Source organism: Salmo trutta, chromosome 6 (genome assembly GCF_901001165.1).
Source record: "Salmo trutta chromosome 6, fSalTru1.1, whole genome shotgun sequence".
Lineage (NCBI taxonomy): Eukaryota > Metazoa > Chordata > Actinopteri > Salmoniformes > Salmonidae > Salmo > Salmo trutta.
In genome coordinates, this window is record NC_042962.1 from 10618341 (window position 1) to 10642714 (window position 24374).

The 24374-nt window shown below is 44.3% G+C and overlaps 1 protein-coding gene across 4 annotated transcripts; it reads right to left on the reverse strand.

The window, feature by feature from the left end:
• Positions 1 to 2551: 2551 nt before the first annotated feature.
• Positions 2552 to 22692, reverse strand: LOC115195401 (nucleoporin p58/p45). Of its 4 annotated transcripts, XM_029755220.1 has the most exons (13): positions 22117 to 22692; positions 20953 to 21104; positions 20297 to 20563; positions 16961 to 17120; positions 16780 to 16845; positions 16493 to 16667; positions 16297 to 16376; positions 16019 to 16137; positions 15269 to 15351; positions 14969 to 15167; positions 4242 to 4325; positions 2854 to 2949; positions 2552 to 2749 (listed from the first exon to the last, which is right to left on the reverse strand). In XM_029755220.1, the coding sequence occupies exons 1-13, from the start codon at positions 22185 to 22187 to the stop codon at positions 2580 to 2582; spliced, it is 1722 nt and encodes a 573-aa protein (XP_029611080.1). In that variant the 5' UTR covers positions 22188 to 22692; the 3' UTR covers positions 2552 to 2579. The 4 variants fall into 4 exon arrangements, with proteins under 4 accessions (XP_029611080.1, XP_029611081.1, XP_029611083.1 ...); XM_029755221.1 differs by lacking the exon at positions 4242 to 4325 and having other exon boundaries at positions 22117 to 22689; XM_029755222.1 differs by lacking the exon at positions 2854 to 2949 and having other exon boundaries at positions 2580 to 2749.
• Between the last annotated feature and the right edge of the window lie 1682 nt (positions 22693 to 24374).

A 24374-nucleotide genomic window follows, 5' to 3' on the forward strand; every position in this document is an offset into this window, starting at 1 on the left:
CTACAGTTACAAACCTAGATGACCAGCCTATGCACATTGAGTGGTTTGTAAGGATGGTACATGAAATAAATACTGAACAAAAAGTAGTTGTTTTCCATGTTATTTGATCAAGAAAAATATTTAATTTGATGTTGTTTTGTATCTTTGACCATAACTTTGCACCTTATAATGTAAATGTTTGAGGACAGGGTTGTGTTCTTTCTGGATTCCATTAGAATGGCATCACAGAGAAAGAGACAGGGCAACAACTCTTACAGCTATTCAACCCTCCAAGATTCTGTTCTTAACTATACAACTACCTTTTCTGGCTAAGTGGGGAGACAGATGTTGTTGTATATCGGTCTGCTAATACTAGTAAAGGCCCAGTGCACTACTATATATAATTTCTTTATATATATATATATATATATATACATTTTTTTTTAATTCAGATTTTTCAGGGGGTGTTGCAGTACCCTCAACACCCCTACTTCCCTCGGCTATGGCCTTATCGCAGAAGCTGTTCAGGGTCCTGTTAGTTCCAGGTGCATTGGTACTGCTTGCCATGCAGTAGCAGAGAGAAGTCTATGGCTTAGGTGGCTGGAGTCTGAATTTTTTGGACCTTCTTCTGCCACCGCCTGGATGGAAGGGAGCCTGGCCCCAGTAATGTACTGGGCTGTACTCACCACCCTCTGTAGCGCCTTGTGGTCAGGTGCCTTGCAGTTGCTGTGCCAAGCCGTGATGCAGCCAGTCAAGATGCTCTTAACTTGTGCAGCAATAGAACTTTGAGGTTCTGAGGGCCCATGACAAATCTTTTCAGCCCTCTGAGGGGGAAGAGGCGCTGTCGTGCCCTCTTCACGACTGTTGGTGTGTGTGAACCTTGTTAATTCCTTAGTGATGTGGACACCAAGGAACTTGAAGATCTCGACACGCTCCACCACAGCCCCAGGGATGTGTATGGGGTTGTGCTTGCCCCTCAGTTTCCTGTTGTCCACAATCAGCTCCTTTGGTCTTGCTGACGTTGAGGGAGAGGTTGTTGTCCTGGCAGTGTCTGACCTCCCTATTGGCTGCCTCATCATCCTTGTGACTTCCCTATCATCCTTGTGACTTCCCTACCCTAAACCCTAACCAGACATTCATAACTACTGTTTATAACTAATATATTCATAATTAACCATAGCTTCTTGTTCCATCTGTGCCCTAACCCTTACCGTTTACATTTAAACATCGATGGGTTGACGTCAGAGTTAGACATCCCAAGAATCCCATTTAGATTTTTCCGTTTATACATGGACAGCCTGTCTGCCCAGAAGAGAAACATTTCAACAATAACACAGTCATACCAAGGCAAAGAATCATCAACATAACTTTTATTATTAAACTGCTGTTTGAAAATACAAGTTTACCTTTATCACCTCAGATGAAAAGAAAAGCTAATGGCATCACTATTTGGTAACAGAGAATCAGAATAGACAACTGAAAAACAGACAGCAATAGGATCCTCCACCACCCACCATACAACAAGACCGTGATCTATAGACTGACTGACTGACTGACTGACTCTCACACACCAGTTCCGGAACAGAGGTTATTTCCAATTATTGTTATGATCAATCCCTTTCAGGTTCTAACTTGTATGAAGGGCTGTGTGGGACATTCAGCGTGGCCAAGTTCTCTCCCTTGCACGCGCACACACTCTCTTTCTCTCTCTCAAACACACACACAGCGTATAAAAAAACAAAAACCAGCAATCATGAAGAAACAATTAAGGTTTAAAAATAAAACACAGGTAATGAAACTTCTCCAAATGTGCTGATTGGTTTGAACTGTTGAAACTAGTTAGTTATGCCTCCCTCCTGCTCCTACCCCCCCTCCTCCCTCCATCCTGCTCCTACTCCCCCTCCTACCTTCCCTTCTCCCTCCCTCCTGCTCCTACTACCCCCCTCCTCCCTCCCTCCTGCTCCTACTACCCCCCTCCTCCCTCCCTCCTGCTCCTACTACCCCCCTCCTCCCTCCCTCCTGCTCCTACTAGCCCCCCTCCTCCCTCCTGCTCCTACTAGCCCCCCTCCTCCCTCCCTCCTGCTCCTACTACTCCCCCTCCTCCCTCCCTCCTGCTCCTACTACCCCCTCCTCCCTCCCTCCTGCTCCTACACCCCCTCCTCTCCCCCATCCTGCTCCTACACCCCCTCCTCTCCCCCATCCTGCTCCTACACTCCTCTCCTCCCCCATCCTGCTCCTACCCCAACCCCCTCATTCTTATCCTGCTCCTCCCCTCCACCTGCTCCCCCCCTCCCCCCTCCCCCCCCACCCCACCCTGCTCCTTCCCCCCATGCTCCCCGACAGATATAAAAATAGAGATCTGGGACAGACTGTTACCCCCGTCTCCACCTCCCATGGACAGCTCTAGAAGTCACCCTTAGGCACAGATCTAGAATAAACTTACCCTCCCCAAATCCATCGAAGATGAACTGCGACCCATTTAACCCACTATACAAACGCGGACAGTTCTGGAAGTCATAGAGCTAGGATCAGCTTTCCCTCCCCAAATCCTAACTGTTACCCCACTGTTCCCTTTTCCCCTCAGAGCACCGGTGGAGAGACTATCTCTTGCCCCTCTTGTTTCCCACCGGGGGCTTCTTGAGCTGCAGCAGTGGACCTCCCGTGCCGAAGCCCGTGGCGGTAGGGTTGGACACGCCAAACGTCAGGCCGGCAGACGCGTTGAGCCCGGGGTTACTGAAGTTAAACCCCGAACTACTGCTGCTACCAAAACCTTGAGGGAGGGGGGAGGAAAAGAAGAGAAAGAACATGAGTTATTCATATTTAGTATGCTCACAGGGTGTCTGCTGAGACATGAGGTGAGGAGTGTGTGTGTACCTGCGCTCAGGCTCCCTCCCGAGGCCTTGCTGGCGGAGGAGAAACCAAATGAGCCCCCCGTCGCAACCCCCCCGAAACCTGGACCCCCACCAAATACTGCAGGAGAGAGAGAGGGAGCCAAGCTTTAGTAAGACATTCACTAACTATGCTGCTACGACATGACAGACGGAGAGCTTAGCTTCCTGGACACACACTCTATGCTACTACGACATGACAGACGGAGAGCTTAGCTTCCTGGACACACACTCTATGCTGCTACGACATGACAGACGGAGAGCTTAGCTTCCTGGACACACACTCTATGCTACTACGACATGACAGACGGAGAGCTTAGCTTCCTGGACACACACTCTATGCTGCTACGACATGACAGACGGAGAGCTTAGCTTCCTGGACACACACTCTATGCTGCTACGACATGACAGAGAGACAGAGAGAGAGAGAGAGAGAGAGAGAGAGAGAGAGAGAGAGAGAGAGAGAGAGAGAGGGAGAGAGAGCTTCCTGGACACACACTCTATGCTAACTATGCTACTACGACATGACAGAGAGACACAGAGAGAGAGAGAGAAAGAGAGAGAGAGCTTCCTGGACACACACTCTATGCTAACTATGCTACTACGACATGACATACAGAGAGAGAGCTTAGCTTCCTGGACACACAGACACACTAACTATACTGCTATGACAAGACGAAGAGAGAATAACTTAATGGACACGGGTGCGGACACACACACACAAACTGCAAGGGCGTGTGAGAAAAAAAGAGGGAATTAAGCCTCCGTAATGGCTCACTGACAAACAAGGTATACTGAGAGTAGACCAATGAAGAAAGAGCAGCTGGTATCCAAACAGGGTATACTGAGAGTAGACCAATGAAGAAAGAGCAGCTGGTATCCAAACAGGGTATACTGAGAGTAGACCAATGAGGAAAGAGCAGCTGGTATCCAAACAGGGTATACGGATAGTAGACCAATGAAGAAAGAGCAGCTGGTATCCAAACAGGGTATACTGACGATTAGACCAATGAGAAAAGAGCAGCTGGTATCCAAACAAGGCATACTGAGAGTAGACCAAGGAGGAAAGAGCAGCTGGTATCCAATGAACAGAGTAAAGCATAGAGACCCACACCATACCCCTGCTACAGGCAGACTATTGTTTCAACCCTAGATAGTGAAGAGCTTAAAAACTCAGATACATTCCCTAATACTGCCACCTGTCTTACACAAGAGGGGGAGGACGAGAGGATGAGAGGGTGAGGAACAGAGGGTAAGGAACAGAAGAAGTTAGAGAGATAAAAAGAGTGAGAAAGAGGGGGATAGTAAAAAGTAGGAGGAAGAGCGGTAGATGGATGGGGATAAGACAGACTAATGTAAAAAGACAGGTACTACCTCCAAGGCCTGATGAGCCTGTGCTAGAGCCCACTCCTGAGGCAAAGGGGTTTCCCAAGCCAGACCCCAGGGGCACCTGTCTCCCTGAGACAGACAGAGAGAACATAGCTTACTCCTCTGGACTACAGTCTGTTTGTCTGTTACTGAAGTCAAGTTCCCCCCTCTCCTCTGCAACGTTCAGTGGTGGTATGTGTGTGTGAGTCCAAGAGTGTGAACAGAGTAACATCTCAGGACCCTGTGGATCAGTGGTTCTATATTGCATTAGACTACAGTAGTCTTCTCAGACTCCCCTCCCAACACTAACCTTATGGCCACATCTAAGTTGTTCCCCTTGATATACCTAATGACTACTGATAGGCTGCTTATTAGTGATAATGGAACTATGAGACTGTGGGTTGATTTTCACAGATCAAATGGTAAATGGCAATTCCACGGTAACAGAGTGATGCTGAGACTCAGATTTTTCTAAATGGATGTCAAACAGAAAACAATGATTGCAAAGTTAAACCATACAACTCTATGCACGAGGACCACTTTTAACAGTTTCCACTAAACATTTCACAAAAACGCATTGACAGTGCATTCGGAAATTATTCAGAACCCTTCCCTTTTTCCATATTGTTACAGCCTTATTCTAAAATGGATTCTGTTTTTCTCCCCTCAATCTACACATATTACCCCATACATTACCCCATAATGACAAAGCAAAAACAGGTTCAGACATTTTTGCAAATGTATTTAAAATAAAAACAAAGAAATACCTTATTTACATAAGTATTCAGACCCTTTGCTACGAGACTCAAAACTGAGATGATCTGGAATGATATGGAAAAGCACACACACCTGTCTGTCTATATAAGGTCCCACAGTTGACAGTGCATGTCTGAGCAAAAACCAGGCCATGAGGTCAAAGGAATTGTCTATAGAGCTCCGAGACAGGATTGTGTCGAGGCACAGATCTGGGGAAGGCTACCAAACATTTCTGCAGCATTGAAGGTCCCCGAGAAAACAGTGGCCTCCATCATTCTTAAATGGAAGAAGTTTGGAACCACCAAGACTTCATAGAGCTGGCCGCCCGGCCAAACTGAGCAATCAGGGGAGAAGGGCCTTGGTCATGGAGGTGACTCTGACAGAGCTCTAGAGTTCCTCTGTGGAGATGGGAGAACCTTCCAGAAAGACAACCATCTCTGCAGCACTCCACCAATCAGGTCTGTATGGTAGAGTGGCCAGAGGGAAGTCACTCTTCAGGAAAAGGCACATGACAGCCCACTTGAAATAAGATTCTCTGGTCTGATAAAATCAAGATTGAACTGTTTGGCCTAAATACAAACCGTCAAATCTGGAGGAAACCTGGCACCATCCCTACGGTGAAGCATTGTGGTGGCAGCATCATGCTTTGGGGATGTTTTTCAGCGACAAGGACTGGGAGACTAATCAAGATCGAGGCAAAGATGAACGGAGCAAAGTACTGAGAGATCCTTAATGAAAACCTTCTCCACAACACTCAGGACCTATGACTGGGGTGAAGGTTTACCTTCCAACAGGACAATGACCCTAAGCACACAGACAAGACAATGCAGGGGTGGCTTCGGGACGTCCTTGAGTGGCCCAGCCAGAGCCCGGACTTGAACCCGATTGAACATCTCTGGAGAGACCTGAAAATAGCTGTGCAACGACGCTCCCCATTCAACCTGACAGAGCTTGAGAGGATCTGCAGAGAAGAATGGGAGAAACTAAGTAAAAAGTGCTGAGTCAATGGTCTGAATACTTATGTAAATGTGATATTTCAGTTTTGTATTTTTTAAATAAAATTTGCAAACATTTTTATTTAAATCTGTTTTTTTCTTTGTCATTATGGGGTATTGTGTATAGATTAATGAGGGGGGAAACAATTTAATACATTTTAGAAAAAGGCTGTAACGTAACAAAATGTGGAAAAAGTCAAGGGGTCTGAATACTTTCCAAATGCACTGTACTTGAAGAACAGTGTAGATGGTGGAAGTTGTTAAATTGTCCTTGTGCATAGAGTTGTATGGTTTGTTGAACTTTGCAATCATTGGTTTTTGTTTGACATCCATTTTGGAAAAATCAGAGTCTCAGCATCACTCATCATGGAATTGCCCTAAAGTAGATGTTGGTAGAAACATGGCAGCTAGGACCTTCACTCAATCTCAGGGCACCAGTCTTGTTTCTTTTTAGCGGTTCTCAAATTGGATTTTAGAGTTGCAGCCTCCGCTATAGTATTAGTTAATTCTCTTAAATCCAATTGGATTTCTAAAATGAGTGGTTTACCAGTCAAAAAGAAACAAAGACAAGGTCGCTCCTTTAAAAACGGATTTATTGTCAAATGAAAGCAATTCCATTTACATAAAAGAGACAAACAGTTAAAGGACACAACCGATTGTTAATTCCTAACTGCTATCGCTGTATTTGAGTTCTCCAAAACGGTTCAAGATTCCAAGAGTGAAGGAACTAGCATGTGCCATGAAAAAATACAGCGCAAATAATTATTAATATATGTCACGTTTTAAAAGGCACACAATATTATTTAGTGTCAGATATATGCATCAACAACAACAAGCATTGGTTTTATATATAAATATAAACTGGCTGGTTTGTGCACTGAATGCTGATTGGCTGACAGCCGTGGTGTATCAGACCATATACCACGGGTATGACAAAACCGTTATTTTTACTGCTCTAATTACATTGGTAAGCAGTTTATAATAGCAATAAGGCACCTCGGGGGTTTGTGGTATATGGCCAATATACCACGGCTAAGGGCTGTATCCAGGCACTCCAGGTTGCGTCCCTTAGTCGTGGTACATTGGCCATATACCACACTCCCTCGGGCCTTATTGCACTTGCACACACACACACACACTTTAAGTCAGAGGTTTACATACACCTTAGCCAAATACATTTAAACTCAGTTTCACAATTCCTGACATTTAATCCTAGTAAAAATTCCCTGTTTTAGGTCAGTTAGGATCACCACTTTATTTTAAGAATGTGAAATGCCAGAATAATAGTAGAGAATGATTTATTTCAGCCTTTATTTCTTTCTTCACATTCCCAGTGGGTCAGAAGTTTACATGCACTCAATTAGTATTTGGTAGCATTGCCTTTAAATTGTTTAACTGGGTCAAACGTTTCGAGTAACCTTCCACAAGCTTCCCACAATAAGTTGGGTGAATTTTGGCCCATTCCTCCTGACAGAGCTGGTGTAACTGAGTCAGGTTTGTAGGCCTCCTTGCTCGCACACTTTTTTCAGTTCTGCCCACAAATTTTTGTGATGGCCACTCCAATACCTTGACTTTGTTGTCCTTAAGCCATTTTGCCACAACTTTGGAAGTATGCTCTGGGTCATTGTCCATTCGGAAGACCCACGCAAGCTTTAACTTCCTGACTGATGTCTTGAGATGTTGCTTCAATACATCCACATCATTTTCCTGCCTTATGATGCCGTCTATTTTGTGAAGTGCACCAGTCCCTCCTGCAGCAAAGCAGCCCCACAACATGATGCTGCCACCCCTGTGCTTCACAGTTGGGATGGTGTTTTTCGGCTTGCAAACCTCACCCTTTTTCCTCCAAACATAACAATGGTTATTATGGCCAATCAGTTATATTTTTGTTTCATCGGACCAGAGGACATTTCTCCAAAAAGTACGATCTTTTTCCCCATGTGCAGTTGCAAACTGTAGTCTTGCTTTTCTATGGCGGTTTTGGAGCAGTGGCCTTTCAGGTTATGTTCATATAGGACTCGTTTAGATACTTTTGTACCCGTTTCCTCCAGCATCTTCACAAGGTCCTTTGCTGTTGTTCTGGGATTGATTTGCACTTTTCACAACAAAGTAAGTTAATCTCTGGGAGACAGAACAAGAAATTTGTTAACAAGAAACAAGAGTGGTTGAAAAACAAGTTTTAATGACTCCAACCTAAGTGTGTGTAAACTCTCGACTTCAACTGTATGCATGTATATAAATAAAATATGCCAAACCCAACAGAACAGGCCCCAGTATTGCCATCTGTGTTGGTAAACTGATCTAGTAGGGAAACTACACCTCCCCAGCCAATAACATCAGTGTTGTACATACTACATCCCAGAGCAGCTCCCTGGCTCTGTGTAGCTAGCCCTGAGTCCGTAAACTGAGTGGAGGGACTGTCTCAGCCAGTCAGTCCAACCACTACCAGTCTTCTGATCTCATCGAAGCCCTCAAAAAGGCCCAAGATTCATCATAGTCCTGTTAGCCATCACTCTTATACTAACAGGAGTCTGCCATCTGCAGCAGCCCTATGAGTTCCAGAACCAATCAGAGTTCCAGTTCCACATTATCTACTCATTCTAGAATATTCCAGTGTGATTCTGGAAGGTTAGCGTGAGGGTGGACAGACAGGTCAGTCCAGAGCAGCAGTTGATTATCTCAGAGCACAAATTGTCACTCAGAATACAGAAAAATACTGATTCTTGGCACCAATGTTCCCCTGGCCTTCCCCAAGCAGTCGATACGAGCAGCAAGATCACGGTCTCTCCCTTGATAAACTAGTGAGTGATGTAATACTGAAGCCCTTCTATTGAATAGAATAGATAATGAAACTAAAGGAAACTAGGTTCGTTCCGTACAGAAGGTCATCAGCCCCTCTGCTATCTCTTTCCTGGAGCCAGCTAGGCCTGCATGGTAGACCACCCGCCAGTGTTAAGTAGTGTGTGTAGGAAATACTGTTAAATCACAATCATTATTTCAAAAGGTTTATGTAGAACGCACAGTGATAAATTCAAAGTTGGATGGACTGTCAGGTGGAAGTGTGTGTATTTAGACCAGGGGTGTCAAACTCATTCCATGGAGGGTCTAGTGTCTGGGGCTTTTTGTTTTTTTCCTTTCAATGAAAACCCAGACAACCAGGAGAGAGGAGTGCCTTACTAATCAGGGACCTTAATTCATCAGTCAAGTACAAGGGAGGAGTGAAAACCCCGACACTCGGCCCTTCGTGGAATGAATTTGACACTTAGAACGGTGGTTCCCAACCTTTTTGGGGTACTTTACCACCAACTGAATTGTGTTCTGCCCGGAGTACCCCCTGAAGTACCCCCTGAAGTACCCCAGGAGTCCTAATACCCCCTGAAGTACCCCAGGAGTCCTAGTACTCCCTGAAGTACCCCCTCACGCATTTTACCAGTAACCCTATGGTCTCGTGAGTCTTCTCCAGTAGCCCTGTGGATAGGCCAAGTACCCCAGGAGTCCTAGTACCCCTGAAGTACCCCCTCACGCATTTTACCAGTAACCCTATGGTCTCGTGAGTCTTCTCCAGTAGCCCTGTGGATCGGCCAAGTACCCCAGGAGTCCTAGTACCCCTGGTTGGGAACCCCTGCTTTAGACTTTACAATGATCATTACCAGCTATGGCAGTCAGTCAATGTTCTATCTACAATGCAAATAAAGTCATACAGACACCTGGCCACTTTAGTAACCAGAGCCTGCTATTATTGCCGTGACAACTCCATGGTAACTTAAGAAGCTGCCATGGTTACAAAAAGGGATTCATTTCTTTAACTGAAATTAAACTCACAAAACAACCTCTTCTGCATGACCTGTAGAGTAAGTCAGTGTTCCCCCACTCCAGTACCCCCAACAGTACATATTTTTGTTATGGCCCCGGACAAGCACACCAGATTCTACCTGTCAACTAATCATCAAGCCCTTGACCAGTAAAATCTGGTGTCCAGGGCTACAACAAAAGCGTACTGTTGGGGGTACTGAAGGAACGGAGTTGGGAACCACTGCTGTTCGTAACACTAGGCTATACACCCCTCAAACTACACTCTGGACCTTCAAGCCAGTTCCACTGCCTTGTTTCATTGTTGCCCTCTAATCAGGGACTGATTTAGACCTGGGACACCAGGTCAATTAACTATCAGGCAGAACAGAAAACCTGCAGGCTCTGGACCTCGTAGGGTAAGAGTTGAATACCCCTGCTATACACCAGGGGTATCAAAGTCATTCCATGGATGTCCTAGTGTCGCATGCTTTTTCCTTCCTTTCAATTAAGACCTAGACAACCAGGTGAGGAGAGTTCCTTACTAAATCAGTGACCTAGGCAACCAGGTGAGGGGAGTTCCTTACTAAATCAGTGACCTAGACAACCAGGTGAGGGGAGTTCCTTACTAAATCAGTGACCTAGGCAACCAGGTGAGGGGAGTTCCTTACTAAATCAGTGACCTAGACAACCAGGTGAGGGGAGTTCCTTACTAAATCAGTGACCTAGGCAACCAGGTGAGGGCAGTTCCTTACTAAATCAGTGACCTAGGCAACCAGGTGAGGGGAGTTCCTTACTAAATCAGTGACCTAGGCAACCAGGTGAGGGCAGTTCCTTACTAAATCAGTGACCTAGGCAACCAGGTGAGGGCAGTTCCTTACTAAATCAGTGACCTAGGCAACCAGGTGAGGGCAGTTCCTTACTAAATCAGTGACCTAGGCAACCAGGTGAGGGGAGTTCCTTACTAAATCAGTGACCTAGGCAACCAGGTGAGGGCAGTTCCTTACTAAATCAGTGACCTAGGCAACCAGGTGAGGGCAGTTCCTTACTAAATCAGTGACCTAGGCAACCAGGTGAGGGGAGTTCCTTACTAAATCAGTGACCTAGACAACCAGGTGAGGGGAGTTCCTTACTAAATCAGTGACCTAGACAACCAGGTGAGGAGAGTTCCTTACTAAATCAGTGACCTAGACAACCAGGTGAGGGGAGTTCCTTACTAAATCAGTGACCTAGGCAACCAGGTGAGGGCAGTTCCTTACTAAATCAGTGACCTAGGCAACCAGGTGAGGGGAGTTCCTTACTAAATCAGTGACCTAGGCAACCAGGTGAGGGCAGTTCCTTACTAAATCAGTGACCTAGGCAACCAGGTGAGGGCAGTTCCTTACTAAATCAGTGACCTAGGCAACCAGGTGAGGGGAGTTCCTTACTAAATCAGTGACCTAGACAACCAGGTGAGGGGAGTTCCTTACTAAATCAGTGACCTAGGCAACCAGGTGAGGGGAGTTCCTTACTAAATCAGTGACCTAGGCAACCAGGTGAGGGGAGTTCCTTACTAAATCAGTGACCTAGACAACCAGGTGAGGAGAGTTCCTTACTAAATCAGTGACCTAGGCAACCAGGTGAGGAGAGTTCCTTACTAAATCAGTGACCTAGACAACCAGGTGAGGGGAATTCCTTACTAAATCAGTGACCTAGGCAACCAGGTGAGGAGAGTTCCTTACTAAATCAGTGACCTAGGCAACCAGGTGAGGGGAATTCCTTACTAAATCAGTGACCTAGACAACCAGGTGAGGGGAGTTCCTTACTAAATCAGTGACCTAGGCAACCAGGTGAGGAGAGTTCCTTACTAAATCAGTGACCTAGACAACCAGGTGAGGAGAGTTCCTTACAAAATCAGTGACCTAGACAACCAGGTGAGGGGAGTTCCTTACTAAATCAGTGACCTAGACAACCAGGTGAGGGGAGTTCCTTACTAAATCAGTGACCTAGACAACCAGGTGAGGAGAGTTCCTTACAAAATCAGTGACCTAGACAACCAGGTGAGGGGAGTTCCTTACTAAATCAGTGACCTAGACAACCAGGTGAGGGGAGTTCCTTACTAAATCAGTGACCTAGGCAACCAGGTGAGGGGAGTTCCTTACTAAATCAGTGACCTAGGCAACCAGGTGAGGGCAGTTCCTTACTAAATCAGTGACCTAGGCAACCAGGTGAGGGCAGTTCCTTACTAAATCAGTGACCTAGGCAACCAGGTGAGGGCAGTTCCTTACTAAATCAGTGACCTAGGCAACCAGGTGAGGGGAGTTCCTTACTAAATCAGTGACCTAGACAACCAGGTGAGGGGAGTTCCTTACTAAATCAGTGACCTAGGCAACCAGGTGAGGGGAGTTCCTTACTAAATCAGTGACCTAGACAACCAGGTGAGGGGAGTTCCTTACTAAATCAGTGACCTAGGCAACCAGGTGAGGGGAGTTCCTTACTAAATCAGTGACCTAGGCAACCAGGTGAGGGCAGTTCCTTACTAAATCAGTGACCTAGGCAACCAGGTGAGGGCAGTTCCTTACTAAATCAGTGACCTAGGCAACCAGGTGAGGGGAGTTCCTTACTAAATCAGTGACCTAGACAACCAGGTGAGGGGAGTTCCTTACTAAATCAGTGACCTAGGCAACCAGGTGAGGGGAGTTCCTTACTAAATCAGTGACCTAGACAACCAGGTGAGGGGAGTTCCTTACTAAATCAGTGACCTAGGCAACCAGGTGAGGAGAGTTCCTTACTAAATCAGTGACCTAGGCAACCAGGTGAGGGGAGTTCCTTACTAAATCAGTGACCTAGACAACCAGGTGAGGAGAGTTCCTTACTAAATCAGTGACCTAGGCAACCAGGTGAGGAGAGTTCCTTACTAAATCAGTGACCTAGGCAACCAGGTGAGGGGAATTCCTTACTAAATCAGTGACCTAGACAACCAGGTGAGGGGAGTTCCTTACTAAATCAGTGACCTAGGCAACCAGGTGAGGAGAGTTCCTTACTAAATCAGTGACCTAGACAACCAGGTGAGGAGAGTTCCTTACAAAATCAGTGACCTAGACAACCAGGTGAGGGGAGTTCCTTACTAAATCAGTGACCTAGACAACCAGGTGAGGGGAGTTCCTTACTAAATCAGTGACCTAGACAACCAGGTGAGGAGAGTTCCTTACAAAATCAGTGACCTAGACAACCAGGTGAGGGGAGTTCCTTACTAAATCAGTGACCTAGACAACCAGGTGAGGGGAGTTCCTTACTAAATCAGTGCCTTAGACAACCAGGTGAGGGGAGTTCCTTACTAAATCAGTGACCTAGACAACCAGGTGAGGGGAGTTCCTTACTAAATCAGTGACCTAGGCAACCAGGTGAGGGGAGTTCCTTACTAAATCAGTGACCTAGACAACCAGGTGAGGGGAGTTCCTTACTAAATCAGTGACCTAGGCAACCAGGTGAGGGGAGTTCCTTACTAAATCAGTGACCTAGACAACCAGGTGAGGGGAGTTCCTTACTAAATCAGTGACCTAGACAACCAGGTGAGGGGAGTTCCTTACTAAATCAGTGACCTAGGCAACCAGGTGAGGAGAGTTCCTTACTAAATCAGTGACCTAGGCAACCAGGTGAGGGCAGTTCCTTACTAAATCAGTGACCTAGGCAACCAGGTGAGGGGAGTTCCTTACTAAATCAGTGACCTAGACAACCAGGTGAGGGGAGTTCCTTACTAAATCAGTGACCTAGGCAACCAGGTGAGGAGAGTTCCTTACTAAATCAGTGACCTAGACAACCAGGTGAGGGGAGTTCCTTACTAAATCAGTGACCTAGGCAACCAGGTGAGGGGAGTTCCTTACTAAATCAGTGACCTTAATTCCTCAAAGAACAAGGGAGGAGTGAAAACCTGCAGACACTCGGCCCTCCGTGGAATGAGACAGACAAGTGCTATACACTGTCGGTCTAACTTTTAAGTGTGCATCAAGGCACACGCACACACACATACCATGGTCCTCATCTAAAACAGTTTGTACAATTCCCCCCCCCCAAAAAAAAGTTGAGGCTCAGTTTTGGAACTAAACCCATTTGACACCTAATGGATACCAGAATACTCACTTGGCAGCACCACATACTACGATATGTTATTCTCAATAAAACCAAACTAATTCAGCTTCACAACAAAGCACCTTCATTAAAACTATATTCAAATAGAGACTGAACCTAAAGACATTCAGCCTCCAGGTTCAATTATTGAAGGGGTTGTAGTCTAGAGTCTGTCTGGGACAGATCTGAGAGCTGTGAATGAACACCGAGTGAGTCCAGTAATCTGACCACTCTACACTTCTTTATTCATCCTTCATTTTAGGTCCCATCCCTCCTTGTTTCCAGTAGAGGAAGAAGCCTTACAGGGATCATGTTAAGTGCTTCTCTTTTAGATATAGAGATATAGATAGATAGATATAGAGAGAGAGAGAGAGAGAGAGAGAGAGATATCGAGAGAGTATATAGATAGATAGATATAGAGAGAGAGAGAGAGAGAGAGAGAGAGAGAGAGAGAGAGAGAGATATCGAGAGAGTATATAGATAGATAGATAGATATATATATAGAGAGAGAGAGAGAAGAAAAGCATAGCCATCTGAATATAATAATTGTTTGGTGGATGCTTAGGTTTGTTCTATTTCACACATACACAGAATTGGAAATGTGTTTTTTGCATATCCCAACTCTCCCTGAGACACCCTCAGAGTAGAGTCACAGCCAGGGAATGCCATTATCAAGTAGGGTCAGATTTCAACTAGCGACCTTTCAGTTCCTGGCCCAACGCTCTAACCGCTAGACTACCTGATGAATAATCGTTGCTAGGTTTATGGACAGGCGGTTTCAACAAACAGCCCGCTAGAGACACTTCTGGTAACTTCTGACACATATAGCACCAAACCACAGGGGGAAAAAATGACTGAAAAGGGTTTGGCACTTGCTATGCTACTTTCGCATTTTCTTCCTCCAATCCTCCAGCTCTCCCCCTTTCCAGAGAAAGAAAAGAAACTAAACAGAAAGTTTGGCACTGGCTACATTGCTTTTCATTCTCCTCTTTCTCACTCCACCCCTCTGTCAGACTGAGGGGTTGGTAAGGTGAAAGGTCAAATATGAAGGGTCAGGGTTCTAGAACTTGAAGGCGGAGTTCACACCTGGGCCGGGCTGCTGCTGGCTCAGCGTGGCTGCCATGGCGACTGCTGCTGCGTTAGGGACACTGCCGAACGGGGCGGGGCCGATTGTGATGCGTGTGGCGCTCTTCCACTTCTTACTGGCCGCCCGCTTGGACTCGAAAACATCCGTGGAGTCCTCCAGGAAGGCCCGTCGGTATCCCAGGTACTGCTGCTTCAGGATCTACCACAGAGGAAGAACCTCAATCCCTTCATTCTAAATACTTTATTTATAGCTCTTGGTGATTGGTCAAGGTGATGTTGCTAGCGGTCTGTAGGACTTACCTTGACGTTCTCGTGTACTGACTGGAGCTGAGCAGCCAGACAAACAAACGTCTGGTACAACTTCTGCATGGCCAGAGACAGATCTACACACGCAGTATGAAGAGAGAAACACAACAAACAGAGTATGAAGTCAGGAGTCCTGTGGTGTGATGTGTGATCCACTGCCCTGTGTAGAGAGGTGATTCTCACCCTGTGGTGTGATGTGTGATCCACTGCCCTGTGTAGAGAGGTGATTCTCACCCTGTGGTGTGATGTGTGGTCCACTGCCCTGTGTAGAGAGGTGATTCTCACCCTGTGGTGTGATGTGTGATCCACTGCCCTGTGTAGAGAGGTGATTCTCACCCTGTGGTGTGATGTGTGATCCACTGCCCTGTGTAGAGAGGTGATTCTCACCCTGTGGTGTGATGTGTGATCCACTGCCCTGTGTAGAGAGGTGATTCTCACCCTGTGGTGTGATGTGTGATCCACTGCCCTGTGTAGAGAGGTGATTCTCACCCTGTGGTGTGATGTGTGGTCCACTGCCCTGTGTAGAGAGGTGATTCTCACCCTGTGGTGTGATGTGTGATCCACTGCCCTGTGTAGAGAGGTGATTCTCACCCTGTGGTGTGATGTGTGATCCACTGCCCTGTGTAGAGAGGTGATTCTCACCCTGTGGTGTGATGTGTGGTCCACTGCCCTGTGTAGAGAGGTGATTCTCACCCTGTGGTGTGATGTGTGATCCACTGCCCTGTGTAGAGAGGTGATTCTCACCCTGTGGTGTGATGTGTGGTCCACTGCCCTGTGTAGAGAGGTGATTCTCCAGCTCCTCTATCTGCTGTCTGTACTGCTGCAGCTGGACCTCAAACTGATCCACTAAACACCGGAAATAACTAGAGAGAGACAGAGAGACACAGAAAGAGAGAATGACAGAAGAGAGAGACAGGATTGAACTTATTAGGGATAAAATGCAGTACATGAATCTACGTGGTTCTAAAGGAAAACGTGATAAGGTAAGTTCAGGGGGGTGTAACAATGATGGGACTACTCACTCATAGGGAGCTGTGTTTTCATGTTGGAGTCCAGGGGGAGTCTTCTGAGTCCGTAGAGCTATGTCTGCATTCTTCAACTCCTACACACGCACACACACAGAGAGAGAGACCCCCACTATCAAGCCCAGCAACACTTAGGGCAATTTAGTTTTGATCCTGAATTCCTCAAAGTACAATGTGACTTCAGTGTGTGTACCAGCGCAGCCTCCATCTTCAGGTGACCTATAGCCAGGGCGTTTCTCTGTAGTCCCGAGGCGCTGACAGACAGCAGCTGTTTGAGACTCTTGATGTCATCCTGAACCTTCAGCATGGCTTTAAAAGACATCCTGCTGATCTCCTCGTGAACCTGCTTCTGCTCCTTCACAAACTTCCTACAGGACGGTAGAAACTCACACATCAACACAATGGATATTCATGACCAAAGACAGTGCTAGAGATGTGCACAGACACACGCACATGACGATGCACGACTTCCTCACTTACTGGAAATGGTCTACATCCTGACAGATGACTGGAGGCAAGTTTTCATCTTTCAACGCTTTACTGTCCCTGAAAGAGAGAGCGTGAAACCCATTATGACAACCATATGGAGCAACTGCAATCAGTCATTGGTCACACCGCGGAATCTTATTGGTCCAGACAGGTGTCAGTAAGTAGCACTTACTGTGGGCTGGCCCCTAATGATTTGTCGCTCTTTTTCTCTGAGGAAGTGCTGAAGTCAACTCCGCCCAGTCCAAGGCTGGGGGCCGTTGAGATCGCCGTCGACGTAGAGACTAGGGAACCTAACGTCAACCCCCCTGAACCAAGAGTGGTCTGGGCCAAACCTGGAAACACACACACAAGAATTACCACAAATAAACCCAATGACACAAACACACATACAGAAACAACCTCGCAAATATATTACTCCCATACAACCCTAATGCTAACAGTCCTCCCAGAGTGGACTGGCCCAGACCTAAGACTATCACATCATCAGAAAGGTGTGACACACACACACACACACACACACACACACAAAGAAAAAAACTGACAAGATCATACACTACCTCTAAATAAGGAGAGATAAGAGATAGATGTAGTTAACTAACCAGTAGGATTCATGTTAGAGAACAGATAGATGTAGTTAACTAACCAGTAGGAGTCATGTTAGAGAACAGATAGATGTAGTTAACTAACCAGTAGGATTCATGTCAGAGAACAGATAGATGTAGTTAACTAACCAGTAGGAGTTATGTTATAGAACAGACAGATAGTTGTAGTTAACTAACCAGTAGGATTCATGTCAGAGAACAGATAGATGTAGTTAACTAACCAGTAGGGGTCATGTTAGAGAACATATAGATGTAGTTAACTAACCAGTAGGAGTCATGTTAGAGAACATATAGATGTAGTTAACTAACCAGTAGGAGTCATGTTAGAGAACATATAGATGTAGTTAACTAACCAGTAGGATTCATGTTAGAGAACAGATAGATGTAGTTAACTAACCAGTAGGGGTCATGTTAGAGAACATATAGATGTAGTTAACTAACCAGTAGGAGTCATGTTAGAGAACATATAGATGTAGTTAACTAACCAGTAGGATTCATGTTAGAGAACAGATAGATGTAGTTAACTAACCAGTAGGGGTCATGTTAGAGAACATATAGATGTAGTTAACTAACCAGTAGGAGTCATGTTAGAGAACATATAGATGTAGTTAACTAACCAGTAGGAGTCATGTTAGAGAACAGACAGATAGTTGTAGTTAACTAACCAGTAGGATTCATGTTAGAGAACAGATGGATGTAGTTAACTAACCAGTAGGATTCATGTTAGAGAACAGATGGATGTAGTTAACTAACCAGTAGGATTCATGTTAGAGAACAGACAGATAGATGTAGTTAACTAACCAGTAGGGGTCATGTTAGAGAACAGATAGATGTAGTTAACTAACCAGTAGGATTCATGTTAGAGAACAGAGAGTTGTAGTTAACTAACCAGTAGGATTCATGTTAGAGAACAGACAGATAGATGTAGTTAACTAACCAGTAGGAGTCATGTTAGAGAACAGACAGATAGTTGTAGTTAACTAACCAGTAGGAGTCATGTTAGAGAACAGACAGATAGTTGTAGTTAACTAACCAGTAGGAGTCATGTTAGAGAACAGAGAGTTGTAGTTAACTAACCAGTAGGGGTCATGTTAGAGAACATATAGATGTAGTTAACTAACCAGTAGGAGTCATGTTAGAGAACATATAGATGTAGTTAACTAACCAGTAGGAGTCATGTTAGAGAACATATAGATGTAGTTAACTAACCAGTAGGATTCATGTTAGAGAACAGATAGATGTAGTTAACTAACCAGTAGGGGTCATGTTAGAGAACATATAGATGTAGTTAACTAACCAGTAGGAGTCATGTTAGAGAACATATAGATGTAGTTAACTAACCAGTAGGAGTCATGTTAGAGAACAGACAGATAGTTGTAGTTAACTAACCAGTAGGATTCATGTTAGAGAACAGATGGATGTAGTTAACTAACCAGTAGGATTCATGTTAGAGAACAGACAGATAGTTGTAGTTAACTAACCAGTAGGGGTCATGTTAGAGAACAGATGGATGTAGTTAACTAACCAGTAGGAGTCATGTTAGAGAACAGACAGATAGTTGTAGTTAACTAACCAGTAGGGGTCATGTTAGAGAACAGATAGATGTAGTTAACTAACCAGTAGGATTCATGTTAGAGAACAGAGAGTTGTAGTTAACTAACCAAGAGTCATGTTAGAGAACAGATAGATGTAGTTAACTAACCAGTAGGATTCATGTTAGAGAACAGATAGATGTAGTTAACTAACCAGTAGGAGTCATGTTAGAGAACAGATGGATGTAGTTAACTAACCAGTAGGATTCATGTTAGAGAACAGATAGATGTAGTTAACTAACCAGTAGGAGTCATGTTAGAGAACAGATGGATGTAGTTAACTAACCAGTAGGAGTCATGTTAGAGAACAGATGGATGTAGTTAACTAACCAGTAGGATTCATGTTAGAGAACAGATGGATAGATGTAGTTAACTAACCAGTAGGATTCATGTTAGAGAACAGATAGATGTAGTTAACTAACCAGTAGGAGTCATGTTAGAGAACAGATAGATGTAGTTAACTAACCAGTAGTAGCCATGTTAGAGAACAGATAGATGTAGTTAACTAACCAGTAGGGGTCATGTTAGAGAACAGATAGATCAGTGGTTCTTAACCTGGGTTCGATCGAACCCCAGGGGTTCGGTGAGTCAGTCTCAGGGGTTCGGCGGAGGTCAAGACACACACCCGACTCATATGATTCGTGATGACACGCCCCGCTTGGCCATCATTGGCTGCAGGTGATCACGCAACATCGCTTGGCCTATCTGTGCTGCAGGGAATTTGGCGCGCTCAGTAGTCGAATTGTGACTGTCGTGATGGTACGTCGTGTGATTTCTTTCTAAATATTTTAATCCCTTCATACTAACTATGTCGAGCAAAAAAAGAAAGTGGTTGGACGAATATGTACAATATGGATTCACATGTATAACGGAACGTGATGAGAGTCAGCGTCCTAACTGCATGATTTGCAATGCCAAGTTGAGCAATTCTAGTCTAGCACCGGCAAAACTAAGAGAACACTTCCTTAAGCTGCATGGAGATGGACAATACAAGAACACAACGCTCGCTGAATTCAAGGTGAAGAGAGCCATTTTTCCAATTAAGAAGGGTTCGGTGAATGCGCATATGAAACTGGTGGGGGTCAGTACCTCCAACAAGGTTAAGAACCACTGAGATAGATAGATGTAGTTAACTAACCAGTAGGATTCATGTTAGAGAACAGATAGATGTAGTTAACTAACCAGTAGGATTCATGTTAGAGAACAGATAGATGTAGTTAACTAACCAGTAGGAGTCATGTTATAGAACAGATGGATGTAGTTAACTAACCAGTAGGAGTCATGTTAGAGAACAGATAGATGTAGTTAACTAACCAGTAGTAGCCATGTTAGAGAACATACTGGAACCCAACGATAGACCTGTGGATGGGGCTGTACTCGCAGCCACACCCCCTAGGTTGAGAGCAAATCCTGTGGCTCCTTGCTGTGGAGCGGTGGAGGTGAGGACGGAGCCTAGCGTCAGTCCTGCCCCTGAGGGGGCCGAGGAGGCAGCAGTGAGGGAGAAGGGTTGGGCCGAGGCAGAAGGTTTATTGAAGGCCATACTAAAGCCCATGGTAGGGGCTGTAGAGGCTACTGGGGCACCTGGGAGAGACCAGGAAAGAGCTGGGTTAAAGGTCGATTCAACCGTATGACTTCAACGAGAACGAATTCATCTGCAGAGACTGCTACTATTGGTTTGTCATGCTAAGGCTCAAATTGGGATCAGCCAATGGTAGACGTGGACGTCATGACCGATGTGTAGCCTACGTTGACAGAACATTTTCCTAACGTACGGCCTTTAGTGGGTGCAGCAGCACCCGTAGCGAAACAAGAACACCACTCCATAACTACAATAATCACCTACATCTATGTGATGCCTGTGCATTTCTTTGTGCGTGGGTGAAAGAAACAACAAGCAGGAGGCAGGTCTGCAGAGGTAGAGAGACAAACAGTCGCAAAAACGTGTGTGTGTGTGGTGTGTGTGTACCTACCTGAGGCAGGAGTGTTAAAGGAGAACCCCCCAGTAGGTTTCTGTGCAAACAGGGACACCCCCAGGCCCAGAGAAGAGGTGGTGGTGGTGGAGGCTGCACCACCCAGACCTCCACCCAGAGTAAAGCCACCCGTACCTGCTGCAGCTGGGGTACTAGAGAGAGGGGGTGAGAATGAGAGGGAGGTGAGAAGTACAAAACATTACTTTGCAAATATGCCTCACCTGTTACATATATTACAGTTTTTATGACACTGTCACAAACAATGTATATCTGGATGACAGCAAAGCCCCAAGTCTAAAACTCACACTGATTACAAACAATCACCCAGCCTCTCTCTAGCAAACACACACGTTCAGAAGAGAAACAAGTAGCTGATGCATCCATAACACATGTGGTAGTTAGCAGGTGATCATGACTCTCAGGTCCATTATATTACACATGAGTCATTGGACGAAGGAGTCTTCTGTAGGGGGGTGTTTTGTGGTACTGTACGGTTTTGGAAGCATGAGGTCCTTATCTTTCATATCAGCTTGAAATAATTTTCTAAAAACAAAAAAAGGTTAAAGTGATACACCTTTTATAGGGTTAGGATTCCCACATGGCCACATTTCCATGTTACAGCGCTTGTTTAGGGAAAACAGACGACCTGTGTGAATTAGGAAGACAATGTGGACTACCTGTACTAATTAGCTATCTGCGTTTCTCAACGTCTGTGCTGTGTGTAAACGGAAGACAGATGCCACTGGAAAAAAACTGTCGCTGCAACAGTTAAAACAGTGTACAGTGTGTATTTTACATTTGTGAAATTATTGATGTGATATTAAACTACAGGGATTTATGTTTCTAGAATCGACTCGCGTTTAGATGAAGTATGACTCCATCCACTCCAGAGACAATTCTGCATGTACCTTCAGCACGTAGCTAAGGAAGGTCCTTGGACTAAGTAGTAACGTTATGCTCCTTTAATCTAATATAGCCAGGTAACTACTTAACGTCACAATTTTCACAGTGGGGTTTATTACGATTACTACTGGATAACTAACGTTAGTTAACTACCTAGTTAGCCAGTTGGTAACAATCCATGCCGGGTAAGTTAACCGCGCTGAGTCAACATGCCCGAGATAAATAAGCTAATTTACGTGAGCCGTGGACAACACTTCTTACCTGGCAGTGCCTCCAAACGAAAATCCTCCGCCAGTGTTCGTGGATCCAGACCCGAAATTAAAGCCTGACATCTTCTTTTAACAACAGGCTAATATTTTGATAAAACTTTTGTTAGCCGATTATTCACTAGCTAGCAACTAGCTTTGGGATAAAATAAAAATCAACACCCGCGTGGAGGCCCAGTCTGACACACTGGTGTTATGAAATCATGGTAAACTAAAAAATAAATGACCACTATTCGGCTATTTCAACTCACACGCTTAGTAACGTATAACATTTTACAAAGATCTGAAACTTGGTCATTTATGCACAAAATCAGCACTAAAATGTTATCGTTCCGCGCTTCACCCCGAGTGTAGTTATATTTTCCGGTTACATTGGCCTACTAGGACAGTGATGTCTGGAGGATTTAGCAGATCGGACGGTCATGTCGGGACATCTAGCGTTTGATAGTGGTAATGACCACAATGTACATTTCTCATAATGTGTGTGAATATGTAAAAAAAAAAAAAAGGTGCGTTGCTAATTTGAGAACGGTTTTTAAAATATGTTTGTGTTAATAAATATTACAGCAGAATGGGGAAGTAAAATGGCAGAGAACGTACTCTGACTTGACTGGAAACAACCGGAAACTCGGTAAAAGAGGTATAATCATGACGTCAGTGCTCTTCACATCGGAGCTTTAGAAAAAGGCCTCAGATTTATAAGGAATACGTTTCATTGTTCTACCCCAGCTGGCATGAGAGGAATATTGACTTTGTTCTTGATGTTTTCGACAACAGGGGTAATATTCTCACATATGAACAATTTATAACATTGAAAGAGTTTCCAATACCTTTCAGAGAGTTTATTTCTGTGATCAAAGCCGTTCCCAGTGGTCTAACTACACTAATGAAAACTCAGCTTTGGTAATGATCACAAAGTTTATCCAGAACCAGTGTTGCCAACTAATTTTCAGGGTAAGTTGCTAGAGCCAGGTTGATTTGTTGCTAAAAGTTGCTAAATGACGTTGTGATGTCATTGCGTGATAACGTAACATTGCGTCATTACGTAGAATACACAACAACGTTACTCATTTACATTTACGTCATTTAGCAGACACTCTTATCCAGAGCGACTTACAAATTGGTGCATTCACCTTATGATATCCAGTGGAACTGTTGATTGATGTTGAGACATGTTGATTGATGTTGTAAGTTATGTTCAAGATCAAACATTCGTGAGCAACTATATTCATTGGGTTTGGCTCGTCGAACCCGTACTACCAACAATTTACTGAAATTGCTGCTGGCCTTCTGCTGACGTCACTCACAATGCACGTTTGTTGTGACTGAGTGTGTGACAGAGAAAATCGTACATTTTAGCGTTTGAGTCACTTTTCAAAAGTTGCTAAAAGTTCCAAATACATTTTTAAAAGTAGTTCAATTTGTTGCTAGGTGCTATTTGGAAAAAAAAGTTGCCAGGGTAGTCTGGAAAAGTTGCTAAATCTAGCAACAAAATTGCTAAATTGGCATCACTGTCCAGAACTCAGATTGGAAGGCGTGGGCATACTTGAGAAATCTTGTTGTAATAAATATATAAGACAAATTCTTCATTCACAAAACCAACTTACACCAAGAGGAAAATGTTTCTGGAACATGCTTATTCCTGACATTGTCTGGAAAAATGCATGGTTAAGGCCTTACAAATACTGTATACCAAACAAAGTTAAGGAAGTGCACTTCAAAATTTTACATAAGATATATCCATGTTATTCTATGATATCCAAAATTTTGGCAATTGATGATAGCTGCGTTTTCTGTGAAAAAGGTGAGAATCTTTCTCACTTGTTCTTTGAATGTAAATTTGTGTCAGAATTTTGGGAAAACCTTGCAAAATACTTATTTACCATTATGAACACTACCTATATTTTTGACATGAAAGATATAATATGTTACTATTGCAATGATAACAAGACCACTGAAATGATTGTGATTTGTTTTATTCTTGTTGCCAAATACTTCATACACAAACAAAAATTCCAAAATTCTATACCAAAATTACACATTTTTGTGATTGAATTTAATTATTTTATTAAAACATTAACCCTGGTGAATAATAACAAGAATATAATTTTCCTAAATCATTACAAAGATTTTTTCACAGTGACTACAATTGCACTAGAATTGTTTATTCATTTAAAAAAAAAATTGGTTTGTTTCAGTATTTTGTCGTAAATTTTCTCGTTTGTATGATGTAAGAATGTAAATTGTTGATCT

Bases quoted from the DNA above. Each gene is read 5' to 3' on its own strand.
- LOC115195401 (XM_029755220.1), bottom strand. From the start codon at position 22,187: ATGTCAGGCTTTAATTTCGGGTCTGGATCCACGAACACTGGCGGAGGA. The intron at 16,846-16,960 runs GTAAGTGCTACT...TCTCTCTTTCAG, and splicing joins TCATTAGGGGCCAGCCCACA to GGACAGTAAAGCGTTGAAAG. The intron at 4,326-14,968 runs GTGTGAACTCCG...TGTCTGTCTCAG, and splicing joins CCAGCAGCAGCCCGGCCCAG to GGAGACAGGTGCCCCTGGGG.